Raw genomic sequence first — 16,283 nt, forward strand, 5'->3', positions numbered from 1 at the left:
TACCGTGGACTTTTCTTTGCTTTAAGCATTCTTGGATTTAAAATGGATCTTGCTCCTAGAATTTGGGTGATCTAGATTTAATGGAATTGTGGGAGAAGCAGAACGGAAGGCAAGGGGGATAGAGAAAGTTAAAGAGAATCTGAGCTCAAACTAAGAAATCAATGACTAGAAAAGAGCTCAAAAAAACTAGCAGAGATCTAAAATGGGAGAATGAGATCCAATTCTCCTCCAAGGGGCTACTTGTGCTAGAGACGGAGGGAATCAATGGTGAAGTTTGGAAGGGAAAGTTAGAGCTCAAAATATCGAATGTCTCACTTTTTTTTCTTTTTCTAATTATTTCTGAGTGGATTTTAGTCATTTTTGGATGATCTTTCTCAGTGGATTAGAGATATCTAAAAAATACCTAAACTATGACAAGTAGACCAATATAAGTTCAATCCCAGCACCTTTGACTAGGTTCTAAAAAATCATCAATTATAGGCTTATATTATATATCTATTTTTTCTATAGAAACTGACCCTTTCAATTCTTTATATGATTTTTCTTCTTTGGTGTTTCTTTTTGACCCTTTTGAATAGATCATTGAAAACATGAAGAACCTTAATATGCGGACATATATTTTGGCAAAGAACATTTTAGAACCTGCACACGCTACTCCATAGAATTAAAGCAGTTTTCCCACATGTAGGATCAAGACTAGGGCATCTCTTGGCGTCGCATTCAGACTGAAAATTGGAATTTGTGATTTCATTAAAGAGCTAGAGCTTTCTATTCCACCAGAAGATTTTTGACCTAGCTGGAGCTTTCTATATACCGAGGATGTATCTGTGCCCTTACAGCTTAATGTTATAATATTTTTTTGTCTTAATTGCATGAACATCAAGTTTGCTGAATTAACGAACCCATGCACTTTATCATTTCCAGTCCTTCCTTTCATGATTCTGGAAGCAGAAGTTTGAACGTGAGAAAGAGCAGATAAAATAACAAGTCATCAAATGCCATCATATTTATAAAAAATCAGTGCATCAAGGATTCTGGGTTTATTTAGTGAGTGATTGTGGTGAGGGAGTGGAAAGCAAAAGTCTATTGATACATGGCTATATTCAAAAATATGGAGTTAACAGGACCGATGACGCTCGATCTATTGGAGCTATTCGGGAGAAACTGCAACTCGTTAGACAAAGTCAAAAAGCTGCAGAGGAGTATGCATGCTGGTTTTGTATCGGTGCATTATCATCTGAATTAGATTGAAGTCCCCGGTCACACCCTGGGTAACGGTGCACAACAAGCTGTACATAAGTAATTGCAGCTGGTGTTTGTTACAGAATTCAATGAATTTCTCGTGAACATAACAACTGAATATTGTTCGTGTACAAGGCTGTGCAAAAAATAAATCATAAGTGATAGTTTCAAATCCCTTGAGCCATTGATAAGATTGAGGAAGCTTGACCTCAAATAACTCAAAATCCTCCAAACATGAAATCCCATAAACCATAATTACTAAACCTTCCCAAGTATCAGGATTTGCAAACTAAGGGTCAACGTAATCTCAGTAAGGCCCTTATAGCAACAAGCTAGAACTAAATCGAAGTGAAATTTGGCCTTCGGAGGCCAAATTTAATCCAAATATAGAACGTGGCAGCTGAATCCAGAGAAGACAAGGAATTAGTTGAAAGAGAGGTCCCGGCCAGCCAAATCCAAGATTTCCGGGGACACAACGGTTTACTAAAGATGAGCTAATCTCCAGGATTTCCACCGGAGCAAAACCGGCAGCGATTGCAACCGTTTCGAGCAAAAATGTGACCGTTAGCGCGCGGGTTCGCCTGTGTGAAAGAATCTCTAGAGGGTCAATCACTGCCTCTCTGTATTCTATCTGTACTTCGGTCAGTCGTTCCTCCTCACCTGATCCTTCTTCCTCTCTCGCTCTCTCCGTCTCTCTTGTGCGATCTTTTGCTCCTCAATCCTCTGATCTTCGTCTGAGAAGCTTGGAGTCCAAGAGAGGTCGCTGGGACGACAATGCTGCCGCCGGGCTTCTTGTTCAGACCGAGCGACGAGGTTCTCCTCGTCACCTACCTCAAGAACAAGTTACTTCAGTGGCCTCTTCCCTGCGATGTTATTGTGGAGGCTGACGTCTATGGATGCCACCCCCAGGACTTGGCTTGTAATCATCTTGTGCTTCTCCATTGTCTTCTTTTTTGATTCACGGTTTCTAACCCTTTCTTTGAGTTTTCTTGGGTTGTTTCAGTGGAGTATCTCATGGCAAACAGGGACTTCGAGTGGTTCTTCTTCACTTCTACCCCTCGGAAGCATCCAGGCGCAAGCGAAACCAGCCGTGCATCTCGGCGCGCAGGCCTGGGACGATGGAAGGCCACGAAAGGTGTCAAGAACGTGGTGGATTCCAAGAATAACACCATTGGGTCGAAGAAGAGTTTCTGTTACATGGAACAGAACTCGGACGGTGGCGAGAACAAAAGTATCTGGTTGATGGAGGAGTTCTCTATGCAGAACCTTAGAAGGAGAGGTAGTGCTGGTGAGATGAGGGACACAAATGAGGTGCATATCACCCTAAATAACTGTCAATGTTCTTGTTGCTGTGTTTTTCTTGAGTGTAGGAATTGATGTTCTAACGTTGCATCTCTAATCCTTTACTTGCAGTTGGATGACTGGGTCATCAGCAAGATTTACTTGACTCCAAAAGCTCGCAAGGCTCACGCTGATTTGAAACAATTTGCTAGTGCTACATTGGAACCCGCTTTCAAAAGAAGAAGGATAGAGGTGCCTTACTCTTCTCCATCTTTTCTTCTTCTTATTGGTCTTCTTCTCCTATTTGACTTTTTGTCTGTCTCCTTTGCCGACTCCCTCTCATCTGATATTCTGATACCACAGCTAGAATACATGATGGTGCCACCTGGATTTATTTTCCAGCCAACGGATGAGGAGCTCTTGGATTTCTTCCTCAAGGAGAAGCTCCTCCATCAGCCACTTCCATGCGACATAATCAAAGAAGCCGATGTCTATGGAAACCACCCTAGCAACCTTACTGGTAAACGTATTATATATATATCAACACCATGATCTCTTCTTTTTCTTATTCTCTATCTATATTTGCTATGATTAAGGTTCCTAACTCGTCATCCTTTTCTTTAGGTCAAATGGCCATGGAAAATAGAAACTCGGAGTGGTTCTTCTTCACCTGGACCACTCGAAAGCATCCAAATGCAGAAGCCAGCACAAGGGCATCTCGGGTTGCAGGCCAAGGTCGTTGGAAATCTACCCAATCGGTGAAGCTAGTGCTCAACAGCAAGGGCCAGGTCATTGGCTCCAAGCAAAACTTCATCTATATGGAACGCACCCCCTTGGGCAAGGAGGAAAAGAGCATCTGGTTGATGGAAGAGTACTCCATCCAGAACCTTAGAAGAAGATGTGGTGATGCAGCTATGACGATGGACCGAAACAAGGTATTTGTCATGCTTCCATAAATATCATATATCTCTTGTTAGTAGTTGCTAATGAAATATCTTTCATTATTATATTAACTCTGTGCCTCTCATCCTCTATGGCAGCTGGATGACTGGGTTGTTTGCAAGATTTATCTGAGGCCGAGTGCTCGCAAAGAATTGTGTGGTACAGAACTTCCTACAATGGAAAGCAGAGAGCTGGAGGTGCAAGAAATATGGTATCAACCTTTTGTATTACCAATTCAGCAGATCACTGAAGGATTTGACCAAGAGGTGGAGTTTTGTTCTTATAAGTCGCACGATAGCTCACTACAGTATCCATCTCCTGATGAACTACAAGAGAATTTTGAATCACTGCCAGCTGAAAAGATCCTCCAACAAATCGCTGATGCACCTGATACAAACTTGGATATTCTGCAATTGCCGACTCTTGATGAGCTGGAAAAGATTTTTGAACCACCACTGGCTGATGAGATTCTCCAATAATTCGCTGATGCACCCAATGAAGGCGTCGGTGTTGAGCAACATGGCATGATGAGCTTTTCTCCTTAATTGCCTGAATAGAAGCTACAGGAAGCACACCTTGTTCTACATAGGTTGTGATTTTTTATATCATGAAATATATTTATGACCATTTTGTAGATGAAAACATTGCCTATTTACGTTGAGTTTGTAATCATTTTTTCCAAGTTTTACACAGCAAGAAATAAACAAATTATGCACTTCACAACAAATATTCAGCGGTGCATTGATGTGATTTTCTATGGTCCTTTTGATTGTTCACTTGTAAATTGATTCAATAAATTACAGTTTCACTTTTTAGGAGAGGTTTAGTTTCCACGAAGACTCATTCTTGAAAAAAAAAAATCTAACCCTTCCATGGGAACCATCTTCCAGTATGTTTTCTGATGTGAACAATATAACATTTGTTTGTAACCTTTGGTGAGAGTTATTTTGTTCCAAATATTTTTCAAATGCTTCTTAATTCACCTTTCAGTTTAGTGGCAGGTAAAGCCTTATAAAAGATGCTCTAGTTTATGGCACATCTCACGAAAAATGAAAAAGGTTTGGATTTTGCTGCTGGGTTTGCAATTCTGGTCTCTCTGCTTTGAATAAAGGTGCAGCACAAATCAAAGTTGGCCTTTCCTTATAATAATAAATTCAGCTATGCTTCCAAGTATTCAAGCTTTGTTGCATAGTTCCATAATTGCAGAATACAGAAAGGAACCCCAAGAAGCAGAGGAACTTTACACCTTGAAGTTATGTTTTCTCTCTCTTCCATCATAAAGGAGAGATATTGATCAAAGTATCAGATTTCTGAAGAATAATGCAAGTTGGCATGTAGTCCACCTCCTTGCCCTTCATCCACTCATATCCACCCAACCAACCATATAAACCCAACTAAATCGACACCAAGAGTTTCATTTGTAAACTAAATATAAGCTGCTTTGGAATGTACCACTTTTCATGGTTAACCAAACATATAAAAACCACTTTCTCAGGCATCATGTTCTTGTTATTTATTTAACAATTCTATTAGTCTGTCATCTTAAAAGATCTTTCTCCATGCTCAGCTGGGAACCTCGGTAACTTCTTGAATGGGAAGGTAGCTTGTCTGAGAATATAGGCGATGTACCGATGAGCTTCCGATAACGAAAGGAAAGGCTGGCAGTGACCCACCCGCTTGCATGTAATTCATAATCATGATATTTTGTGATTTTGCAATGTATGCTTTGATCTGAAATGAAGTTTGGGTGCATGTTGTAAATTCAGAAAAATGACAAGATCATGCAACTGAGAGTTTATTTGAGTAGTATCATTCAAGCTCACAACCCCTTCCTTCATACACTTTCCTTCTTAGCTCTCTTTCTCTCTCTCTCTCTCTTCTTCACAATCCAGACATCCTAAAACAACCTTTTTAGTTTATTTTATTTGAAACAAGTAAGAGAAACGGAACGGGAATATATATATAAGTGAAAACCTTCAATTTAGCATTAATATTCCAGTCAATCAATTATGCAATCTTGAGATATTTTGCCGGTGCAGTAATTCTAGGAGATCTCTAACAATCATAGTTTGGCTAAAAAGATTCAGAGTTATAGGATGATCACAGATTAGCAAGATCCTATGATTTAGCAAGATATTTTGCATACTTGAATAGAAGCTGCAGGAAACACCACCTAGTTCTACATAGGCTGGTGACTGCTTATGTCATGAAATATATTGACGACAATTTTGAAGATGAAAATATTGACTATTTATGTTGAGCTTGTAATTGTTTTCTCCAGAAGATAGAAGCAGTTTTACATTAAGAGAAATAAAGAAATTGTGCTTCGCAACCAGCATTAAGCTTTGCATTGATATGATTTTCTATGGTTCTTTTGGATTGTTTATTTGTAAATTGATTCAATAAATCACAATTTCAGTTTTTAGGGGAGGTTTTGAAAGAACAGGAAGAAAATCGTTGAAAGTACTAAAAGTTTCCATGGAAAGGAAACCAATGAAAAGCTTATTTTTTCAGGAACTAGAGTTTTGAGTCAAGTCTGCCGTACCGATTGGTACGGATCGGTGTGGGCCGGTACGTATCGGTACCGGACAGAACTGGTGCGGTACGTACCGGTACCGGATGGGCCGGTACGTACCGGTACCGTGCCAACCTGGTACCGGCCCGAGCCGACCCAGTACCGGTCCGTACCGAATGGTACCGGCCCCCACCGACCTCAAATTAGTTTTGGCTTTTGGCCTGAACCAGCCGAACCGGCACAGTACCGCTTCGGTTCGGTATGGTACCAGTACCGTGCCTGTACCGGTGCCCACTGGTACGTCGGTATGGTCGGTACAACGAACCTTGGTTTTGATATAATTATGCTTTGCAAGTTGCAGCCAAAAAATACCTTGAAGGGAAAGAGATGCTGTAAATTTTCAGAACTTGTGATATTTTCTATAAATCAGCAACCTAACAAGCTTAATAGTATCAAAAATAAGGTGTGCACTTCGTTGATCTCTTTCTTCAACAATATATTCAGTTTTTTTTCACAGTTTAACTTCTCAGTTCTTGAATTACTATTCAAAATGCATTTGTGTATGCAAGAATGTAGGATTTAATATGCATTTCTAGCAAACTACACATCACCATGGAAATTCTTCTTGTGGTTCAAGGGGATACGGAAAATCCATCACCGATCACACTATTCTTTAGATTAAGGATGGTCCTGAACTTTTTCCTTTCAAAACACATTTATGTGTAGTGGAAAGGGATGGATTGTGTCTTGCTAACCACAGTTATGGGAGCATAATGACACGGAGAAGAAGTTTCCTAATGTTATGGTGGTTTATAAATCTCAATGAACGAGAGCAATATAATGTGAAATGGGCTAGATTCATCTGGTGGGAAAGGAGTTTCATCATGGCACGTAATCCCTTATGCTAGTTGCTTGAGCTTATCATTTAATTCCTCCATGATATTCATCAAGATCTCAACATCTCCTGTCAATGTTCGCTACAAATTCTAAAAATTCTTGCCAAGGATTGTTTAGATAATCAATCTATCTATTAACAAAAGTTCACTTTGATACTAAATTGATGAAGGGAAAGGATTCAGGCTTTGTCATCTGTTGAGATTTTGCTACCCAAATTTGTTATAGGTATTACATTAGGGTGAAGGAGCAATAGTTGTGAAGGGAGAAGTAATTTAAACCTATGTAGTGCAACCTTGGATGACAATCTACAATAGAAACATTATCCAATATAACTATTTACGATGTTGAGAAGGAAACAACAAATCAGGAATGATATCAGCTGGTATGTTCCAATCGTTGTCCAAAAGGTGCAATCCTTGGCCCAAATAAAAGCAAAGACAGTGAAGCATTGAGATCTAAAATGAAAAGAGTAAGCTTGATTTGTTTAAAAAACTATATATACTACAAAGCAATACAATTACAACATTTTTCCGCCTCTTTATAGCTTAAGACAACACCAATAGGGTAAAGTAGGTTTCATACGAGAAAGGGCACCCTTTCATTATAACTATGACCTAACTAGAAAAGTTTGTAAGGATCATAATGAAATATTTCTTTAATGGAAGCTATTCATAGCAAGTTCTGCAATTTCGATACCAGGTACGGTACCAGTTTCGGTTTGAGATGTTATGGTATACACTCCGTATCGAAACAATCCTTTAACCATTTTTCTCAGTTTTTATCTCAATACTCCTTGGCACAGATCACTAATACGTAGCCGACCTAGGTGTTGGGTTCGAGGTATGACAAATATTTAAATATAATACTTTATTTTAATAAATAGTTTAAAGCAACCAATTTATTTAGCAAACTACCTAGATCACAGTTCACTTCAAACTTATTTTAAATGGTGTTGGCCTTAGGACGATTTTGTTGCCCCCTTCTTTACTATGGTTATTGGGCACCCAAATCAATAGATCCAAGGGCTTGGTGATCAATTAGGAAGTCATAAGCTACTGTAATCATAAAAATCAGGGTTGGGCTGCTCAGTGACTTAGTATTTGATTTGTTGTTATATTGCCAAGCTTTGTGTTTCTAGTTTTGGGTACTTTTACAGTAGTTTGACCCTCGAAATATTATAGGATTCCATCTCATACTCTTAATCATACTAAAGCCAGATTGAAATGGACAATATCAAAAAATTAGGAAGTATAATAGTTTACACAGCGATCCCATAAAAATCATTAACTGACAAATTCTAATCAACTGTTATGTTGTTTTTACATGACAACTGCTTCTTTATATGGTTGTTCATTAATGCAGTGAGCCACGAGTGTTGAGGCACAAAATTTGAGTTTTTTTTTTCTTTTTTCTTTTTGATCTAAGGTGTTTTATGTGACTTGAAACTGCATTATTCCCTCTATAGGGTTTTTCTAGGGTAATATCATGGTCATTTCAACATAGTCCATGTTAACATAGGCAGCTTTCAACATTGTTTTTACCTGAGGGTCATCTCTTTTTGTTCAGGCCTGTTTAGATGACTTCCTTCATCAAAACATAGATGTTGCTTGCAATCTTCTTGAGACATGTGGCCGTTTTCTGTATCGATCTGCAGAAACAACAATACGCATGGCAAACATGTTGGAAATAATGATGCGTTTAAAGAATGTCAAAAATTTGGATCCATGTCATAGTACACTGGTAGAAAATGCCTACTACTTGTGCAAACCACCTGAACGAGCTGCTAGAGTTTCTAAAGTACGCCCTCCATTACATCAGGTATCACATTAGTACTTCTTCAATTCTTTTGTTCAGATTACACAGTTGCAATAAGTTGTGTAAGTTAATATATTGTTGTCTTCTGCTGTATATCAGGAAATTGCTTTTCTCAGACCTCGATAAGTCAACTGTTGAACATGTTCTTTGGCAGTTGCGCAAGTTACCTTGGGCAGAATGCGAACCTTATATCTTAAAGTGCTTTTTGAAGGTCCACAAGAGGAAGTACAGTCATGTTCATCTAACTGCTTTACTCACTGCAGGCCGCAGTCGCTATCATGATGAATTTGCAGTGGCAGTAGTAGATGACGTCAGCTTTCTTGCTAGGGAATTTGTCTTTTTTTCCTTTTTTTTAAAATTAATTATGAATATAAGAAACAGAGTCGTCTTCCTTCAAAAGCTAATTTAAGCTCCTATTGGTAGATCTTGAGGTATCTTGCATCATAACAGTATATGTTCTAGTTCATATTAAATCTCTCCTGACTACTGGTATCTTAAAGTTTTACATGTTCTGATACATGTGGATTTTATAGTTTCAAAATTGAGCATTCAAGTTAGTTTAGCAGATTATTCTGACTCGTCTCTTGTTCAGCTGTATTCTTTTATGGATTAGGTATATCTAGGCTGGGTGTAATTTGTGGAAGTGTATACTCCTCATCTTCAAAATGTTTTTTTTTGTTTTAAAAAAATTAAGGGGATCCCCATCTTAAAATGTCAATTTAGGATCAATGTCGGATGAACCGGTATTGGGCACCATACCAGTTGCCTGGTGGGACAAGTCGGTTTCGGCCCATTTCGTGCCGTACGGGCCCCGTACCGACACAGTAGAGGAGGCAGGAGAGAGAGAGAAAAAGAGAGAGAGAAGGGGGAGAGAGGGAGGGAGGCCGGCGGAGGGCCGGTGAAGGCCGGCGGAGGGCCGTCGAAGGTCGGCGACCCGGGCAAGAGACGGAGGAAACCTTCGCTGCCAGAAACCAGGGCGGGTCCCCTGTTTCGTTCGAAACTGGGGTCCGACCCTTTTTTTTATTTTGTGGTTTTTAAGTGAAAGCAAATCATTTCGACTTGACTTAAAAATTGTAAAATAAAAAAAGGGGTCGAAACAAGAGACCCACCCTATTTTTTGTCTGTGGAACTGCAGAGGCCGGAGGAGCGTCCTTCGCGTGGCTAGCCGGCCTCCGCCGGCTGGCTTCCACCTCTTCCTCTCTCTTCCTTCCACTCCCTCTCCCTCCCCCACTCGCTCTCTTTTTCTCTATTTCTTTCTCCTTCTCCCCCTCCGGCAATGGATTTTGTTTCTGTTGCTGGAACTGTGCCGGTCAGCCGTCGAAACGACTCGGAACGGCCAAAACCACCCTATTCGGGATGGTTTCACCGACCCTGTTTTGGATCCTGAGATATGTAAAGTCTTTAGTATCCTCAGATTTGATTTTTTTTCTTTATCTTGTTAAATCTGAATTGATTAATATAATTTGCTAGAATTGCTACAAAAAGCTCCTTTTACATTTCATTTAGCTTTTATTTCAACAAGTTCGGTGCCTTTCATTTGATAAGGAAAGAATGATTTCTCTGGCTTTCATAATTTTAATGGAGACCTTTCCCTAGATTTCTCAATTATATGATTTGTCATATGTAGGTTTTGAGTTTTATGCTTTGTTGGTCAGAGTTAAATGAGTGGCGAGTTTGTTATTTTCTAAGCAAGGTCTGTTGTTCTGGTACCGGGCATCGTACTAGTTGCCTGGCGGCATGAGTCGGTACGGGCCCACGCCATGCTGTGCCGAGCCTGTATTGACACAGCAGAGGAGGCAGGAGAGAGAGTGAACAGGTGAGAGAAAAGGGAGAGAGGGAGGGGGAGAGGAGCGCTGGCGGAGGCCAGTGCCCGGATAGGTGGCGGAGGCTGCGGCTAGGTCTCTGTTTCGTTCGAAATAGGGTCCGACCGCTAAAAAATTTTGCAATTTTTAAGTGAAGTTTACAAAAAATATTTTAAAAAAATTAAGTGAAGTTGGCAATAGGTTTGCCGGCTTCAACTGAAATATGCAAAAATAAAAGGGCTCCCCTTCAGGCCCCTATTTCGAACGAAACAAGGGACCGGAGGTGGAGCCCCGCCTCCGCATCTCTCCGGCCTTTGCCTCCTCCACACAGAGGCTCCCCGGCCTCTGCCGGCAAGCCTTGGGACGACCTCTCTTCCCTCCTCTCCCTCTCCCTCCCTCCTCCATTCTCTCTCGTTTCCTTTTTTTTCTCCTTCTATCCCTCTGAAGACGGCATTTCGGTTTGGTTGCTGGAACCGTCCCAGTTCGCCGCCGATACGGCTTGGTACGCTCTGAACCGGGCGGTTCGGGATGGTTCCGTTGACCATATTCTGGAGTTTCATCTCAGCATTTTTGGAAGTCGATGAAACTACAAGGAGGCTTGTTGGCCATTTAAGCCTTCTATCATTTTTGGGTTTCTTTTGAAGAATCAGCGTGATCTGGTCATTAGATGTATACCCTTTTGATCTAGTCATTGCACATACATTGCATATTTTTCGTTTCAACTCGTATGGAAGTTCATATTTTGAGTACAAGTCATGTAATCACATGACATATGTAATATGTATCGAGGGGCCATATGTAAAAGATGGCCGACGGAAATTACAATGTGTTGAACATATCGAATATAGAGATAAACAAGAAATAAGCAGCCAATAAATGTTCATGACATGTGTAAAGCCTAGACATCCGAAGTTTTATGAACCACAATATCATATTTCGCCATATCCATCCATCTTCTTTGGTCTCCTGTTCTGCTTTCCAACCCTTAAACCTAAATATCAGAACACTTATTAAGATGCTCAGTAGAATTTTCCAGCCCCAAAGGTACTATGCTTTATTTTTTTCAGTTAATGGCTGGTGCATTTAAAAATATCATTGTATAATTATTTTTAAAAAAGAATGATAAACAATTTCAGGTTTTGGAGGAGATTAGGCTTGGGTTAGAATTGAATGATTATGGAATGCAGCAGCAGCGCCTTGCTTACATGCGACTCTTGGGAGAGCTATACAACTATGAGCATATTGATTCATCTGTAATTTTTGAAACATTATACTTGATTATCATTTTCAGCCATGGAACACCAGAAGTAAGTAATGTGCCTTATTATTATTGATTATTGAAATTCTTATTTGTATTTCTTACCTCAAGTTTTCAATTTTTATATTAATGTTTGTAGAAATTTTGTTGCTGGCATAGTGGAAAACATTACATGAATGATTAAAGTTAAAGCCATATCTGGTTTTTGGGATTTGGCAAGGGTTGGTTATTTGACTAACAGTTCTATTGCACTATATACTTGGTTAATTTGCATACCAGAAGTTAAAAAAAAAATTATCAATTATTATATTCATCAAGGTTTTATATCTATTATGTTATGGGTTCTACAAATTGATAACCTTGTTGACCTGCATTTGAGGGATTCATGTATACAGATGACTGATCTATGATGCTTTTGAAATTTGAAGCTTAAAGCTTCTTAGATTTTGGTGATGAATGACTTAAATGGACAAAAAGTTAAACAATTGTGGTCAAGCTTAAAATCTTCTGATTGCAAGTTCTAATTAGATCCTTGTTTCCAATGTTTTTGCATGACTTTATCCTAGTTGTTACATAATCATGAAATGTCTTTTAATTTTATAAAATCCTGGATAATAGATTTATAATAGAAATGCTTTCTTCTCATGCTACTTGTGTCCTAATCACTTTTCTCCCATTAATTACTAGCGTTTTATTTTTGCTGTTTCTCTATTATTTTTTCCTTCTTGCCAAACCATGTAATACAATTTGAAACTGTTCTTACTTGGGGCATTTTTAAGTTTAACTGTTTATGATCATGAAAACAGGAAGCTTTGCTCCAGTTAGTCACGATGTTAAAAATGCGATGTGAAATGGTCGCTAGGAGAGAACTGGTGTAACCAACTACCAAAGCTTGATGTTTCTACATAGCTTCTGGATTCAATGTAGATAAAGACACTTCCTTCTCATTTCATGCTCTTTCAGTTTCTTGTGAGCAGGCTTGGGCATTCCACAGAATCAACAATCTAAAAATTTGTTACAATCAAGTTTAGTCAATCAAGACATAATTTTAAAAAATTATGGTCAAGATTTGAGGTTGTTCATAAAGAATTATAAAGTACAGATGAAAAACAGATAAAAGTAATGTCATGTACCCTTTGTTGCTGATGTTGGTGAGGCATAAGCTTGTAGAGTCCCACATGGGAGTTCCAGTTCATTTAATGGAACTCTAAACCAATGGGATCATCATTATTTCGAATGAAGGAAACTGCTAATTCTCAGTCATCACATGTAAAGTGTGGAAATCTTTAACCTTGAGCACTATGTACTTTAAAATACATAGCCTTTATGAAGATAATTAGTCCTATTGCAGTTTAGTAGAGGCCAGGAAACTTTAATTTTCTGCTAGTTATTAGTGATCAGATTGAATGGCCAGATCCACATGGCTGGCAGATTAAGGTGAAAGTAACTAAGACAGAATTTCAATATTATAGACAAGGAGGCTGAGATATACTGAATACCCACCTAATTACTCGAGGTCCGGAGCACTCTTCAGTTTAGCCATGATATATTGACAGAATATGGTTCTTGTGGAAATATATAACATGCGATTCTTTCAATAGTATACTGCTTGTGCATATCCGTATCTTGCATACTTTCCTCATAAAGCAATAAATTTTCTTTGGGGTACATAGGGACTATATTAACATATGTAAAAATCAGACATGAAGATGCATGGAGATAGTGTGTTGCGATCAAACAACAGCTTTTCTAGTTATGTGAAAAAATAAAGGCAGTACAACAAAGAGAAGGAGAATAAGAAAGAGGGTAAGAGAACTAATGCTCTGAAGTCTGAATGCACAAATTGCCAACTGTTGTTCCTTATCTTATTACTGTAACTTCTAGAAATCTCGGGGGTAAAGACAAAAACTGCATCATTGTTCAAAAGTTAAGATATTGACAGAATCATAATTGGTAGATGCATATATTCGATACAAGAATGGCACAAGCATTGACTGCAATATGCCCAACACATCAAAAACATGATGTTGTTTTAATTCATTCAGTTATTTGGTGTTGTGAATAGCATTTTAACTTTGCAATCTGAACTTGTCCTTGTTCATGAAATCAAGTTTTTCTTTTCCTTCATTTTTCTACTTCATGTAACATGATGGAAATATTCTTTGGCCAATTTTTTTTATTAGTGCATTTTTTTATTTTTCTTATAGTAAAGCAAGATGCACTGGATCCACCAGAAGACTACTTTTGGATCAGGATGATAATAACACTTCTTTAGACATGCGGTCGCTATTTTGATCGAGGTTCTTCAAAGAGGAAACTTGATAGATTTTTGATATATTTTCAGATATACGTCCTTAGCAAAGGTCCAATACCACTAGATATTGAGTTTGACATTCAGGTTAGTTAAAATTTGCTTGTCAAGTAGTTATTTATTTTTCTATCATCCAATAGTGGTATTCCTATTTCCAGTAAGTTGCTTTGAGCCTCCTAGCATGTAAGGTTATTTTAGAATTGTCAATGCACTTGTCATACCTTATAGTTACAATTATTTTGTGTATGCAATGTGATGCAGCAAAGGGTACAACCAACAGGTACTATGACCAGCTAGACCATGCCAAGCGTTGGAGGAGTCAGCTGAAAGTTTTCCAGTTTCATACTTGTCAGCTAGCTAAAGTCGAGAAACAAAATATGGAATTTTATAACCCTCTGCCTGTGCCACATATGCCAATCAAAAGGAAGAGGAAGTAAACTGGAGCAAAGAGGTTGCACCCAATGAAGACGTCGGTGTTGAGCAACATGGCATGATGAGCTTTTCTCCTTAATTGCCTAAATAGAAGCTGTAGGAAGCACACCTTGTTCTACATAGGTTGTGATTTTTTATATCATGAAATATATTTATGACCATTTTGTAGATGAGAATATTGCCTATTTACGTTGAGTTTGTAATCATTTTTTCCAAGCTTTACACAGCAAGAAATAAACAAATTATGCACTTCACAACCAATATTAAGCATTGCATTGATATGATTTTCTATGGTCCTTTTGATTGTTCATTTGTAAATTAATTCAATAAACTACAGTTTCACTTTTTAGGAGATGTTTAGTTTCCACGAAGACTCATTCTTGAAAAAAAAAAATACTAAGCCATCCCGTGGGAACGAGATCAGGCCCAACTCCTCGCCCTTCATCCACTCGTATCCACCCAACCAGCCATATAAACCCAACTAAATCGACACCAAGAGTCTCATTTGTAAACTAAATATAAGCTACTTTGGAATGTACCACTTTTCATGGTTAACCAAACATATAAAAACAACTTTCTCGGGCATCATGTTCTTGTTATTTATTTAACAATTCTATTAGTCTGTCATCTTAAAAGATCTTTTTCTCCATGCTCGGCGGGGAACCTCGGTAACTTCTTGAATGGGAAGGTAGCTTGTTTGAGAATATAGGTGATGTACCGATGAGCTTCCGATAATGAAAGAAAAGGCTGGCAGCGACCCACCCGCTTGAATGTAATTCATAATCATGATATTTTGTGATTTTGCAATGTATGCTTTTATCTGAAATGAAGTTTGGCTGCATGTTGTAAATTCAGAAAAATGACAAGATCATGCAACTGAGAGTTTATTTGAGTAGTATCATTCAAGCTCACAACCCCTTCCTTCATACACTTTCCTTCTTAGCTCTCTTTCTCTCTCTCTCTCTCCCCCCTTCACAATCCAGACATCCTAAAACAACCTTTTTAGTTTATTTTATTTGAAACAAGTAAGAGAAATGGAACGGGAATGTATATATACGTGAAAACCTTCAATTTAGCATTACTATTCCAGTCAATCAATTATGCAATCTTGAGATATTTTGCTGGTGCAGTAATTCTAGGATAGCTCTAACAATCATAGTTTGGCTAAAAAGATTCAGAGTTATAGGATGATCACAGATTAGCAAGATCCTGTGATTTAGCAAGAGATTTTGCATACTTGAATAGAAGCTGCAGGAAACACCACCTAGTCCTACATAGGCCGGTGATTTCTTATGTCATGAAATATATTTACGACAATTTTGAAGGTGAAAATATTGACGATTTATGTTGAGCTTGTAATTGTTTTCTCCAGAAGATAGAAGCAGTTTTACACTAAGAGAAATAAAGAAATTGTGCTTCACGACTGGCATTAAGCTTTGCATTGATGTGATTTTCTATGGTTCTTTTGGATTGTTTATTTGTAAATTGATTCAATAAATCACAATTTCAGTTTTTAGGGGAGGTTTTGAAAGGACAGGAACGAAATCGTAGAAAGCACTAAAAGTTTCCATGAAAAGGAAACTAATGAAAAGCTATTTTTTTCAGGAACTAGAGTTTTGAGTCAAGTCTGCCGTACCGATCGGTACGGATCGGCACGGGCCGGTATGTTCCGTACCGGTATCGGATGGGCCGGTACGTACCGACTCGGTTCCGGCCCGTACCGACTCGGTTCCGGCCCGTACCGACCGGTATCGGCCCATGCCGACCTCAATTTTTTTTTGGCTTTTG

The 16,283-nt window shown here is 38.6% G+C and overlaps 1 protein-coding gene across 1 annotated transcript; it reads left to right on the top strand.

Annotated features, from left to right (window-relative positions):
- The first annotated feature begins 1,513 nt into the window (after nt 1-1,513).
- LOC149767797 (uncharacterized) lies at nt 1,514-3,974 on the top strand. The gene is made up of 5 exons (XM_089930130.1): nt 1,514-2,553; nt 2,656-2,775; nt 2,887-3,043; nt 3,148-3,458; nt 3,564-3,974. Exons 1-5 carry the CDS (start codon nt 2,257-2,259, stop codon nt 3,942-3,944), a joined length of 1,266 nt encoding a protein of 421 aa, XP_089786256.1. The 5' UTR covers nt 1,514-2,256; the 3' UTR covers nt 3,945-3,974.
- The last annotated feature ends 12,309 nt before the right edge of the window (nt 3,975-16,283 follow it).

The sequence above is a fragment of the Phoenix dactylifera genome, chromosome 4, assembly GCF_051530095.1.
Source record: "Phoenix dactylifera cultivar Ajwa chromosome 4, Ajwa_hap1_PhDact_Kaust_v1.1, whole genome shotgun sequence".
Taxonomy (NCBI): domain Eukaryota; kingdom Viridiplantae; phylum Streptophyta; class Magnoliopsida; order Arecales; family Arecaceae; genus Phoenix; species Phoenix dactylifera.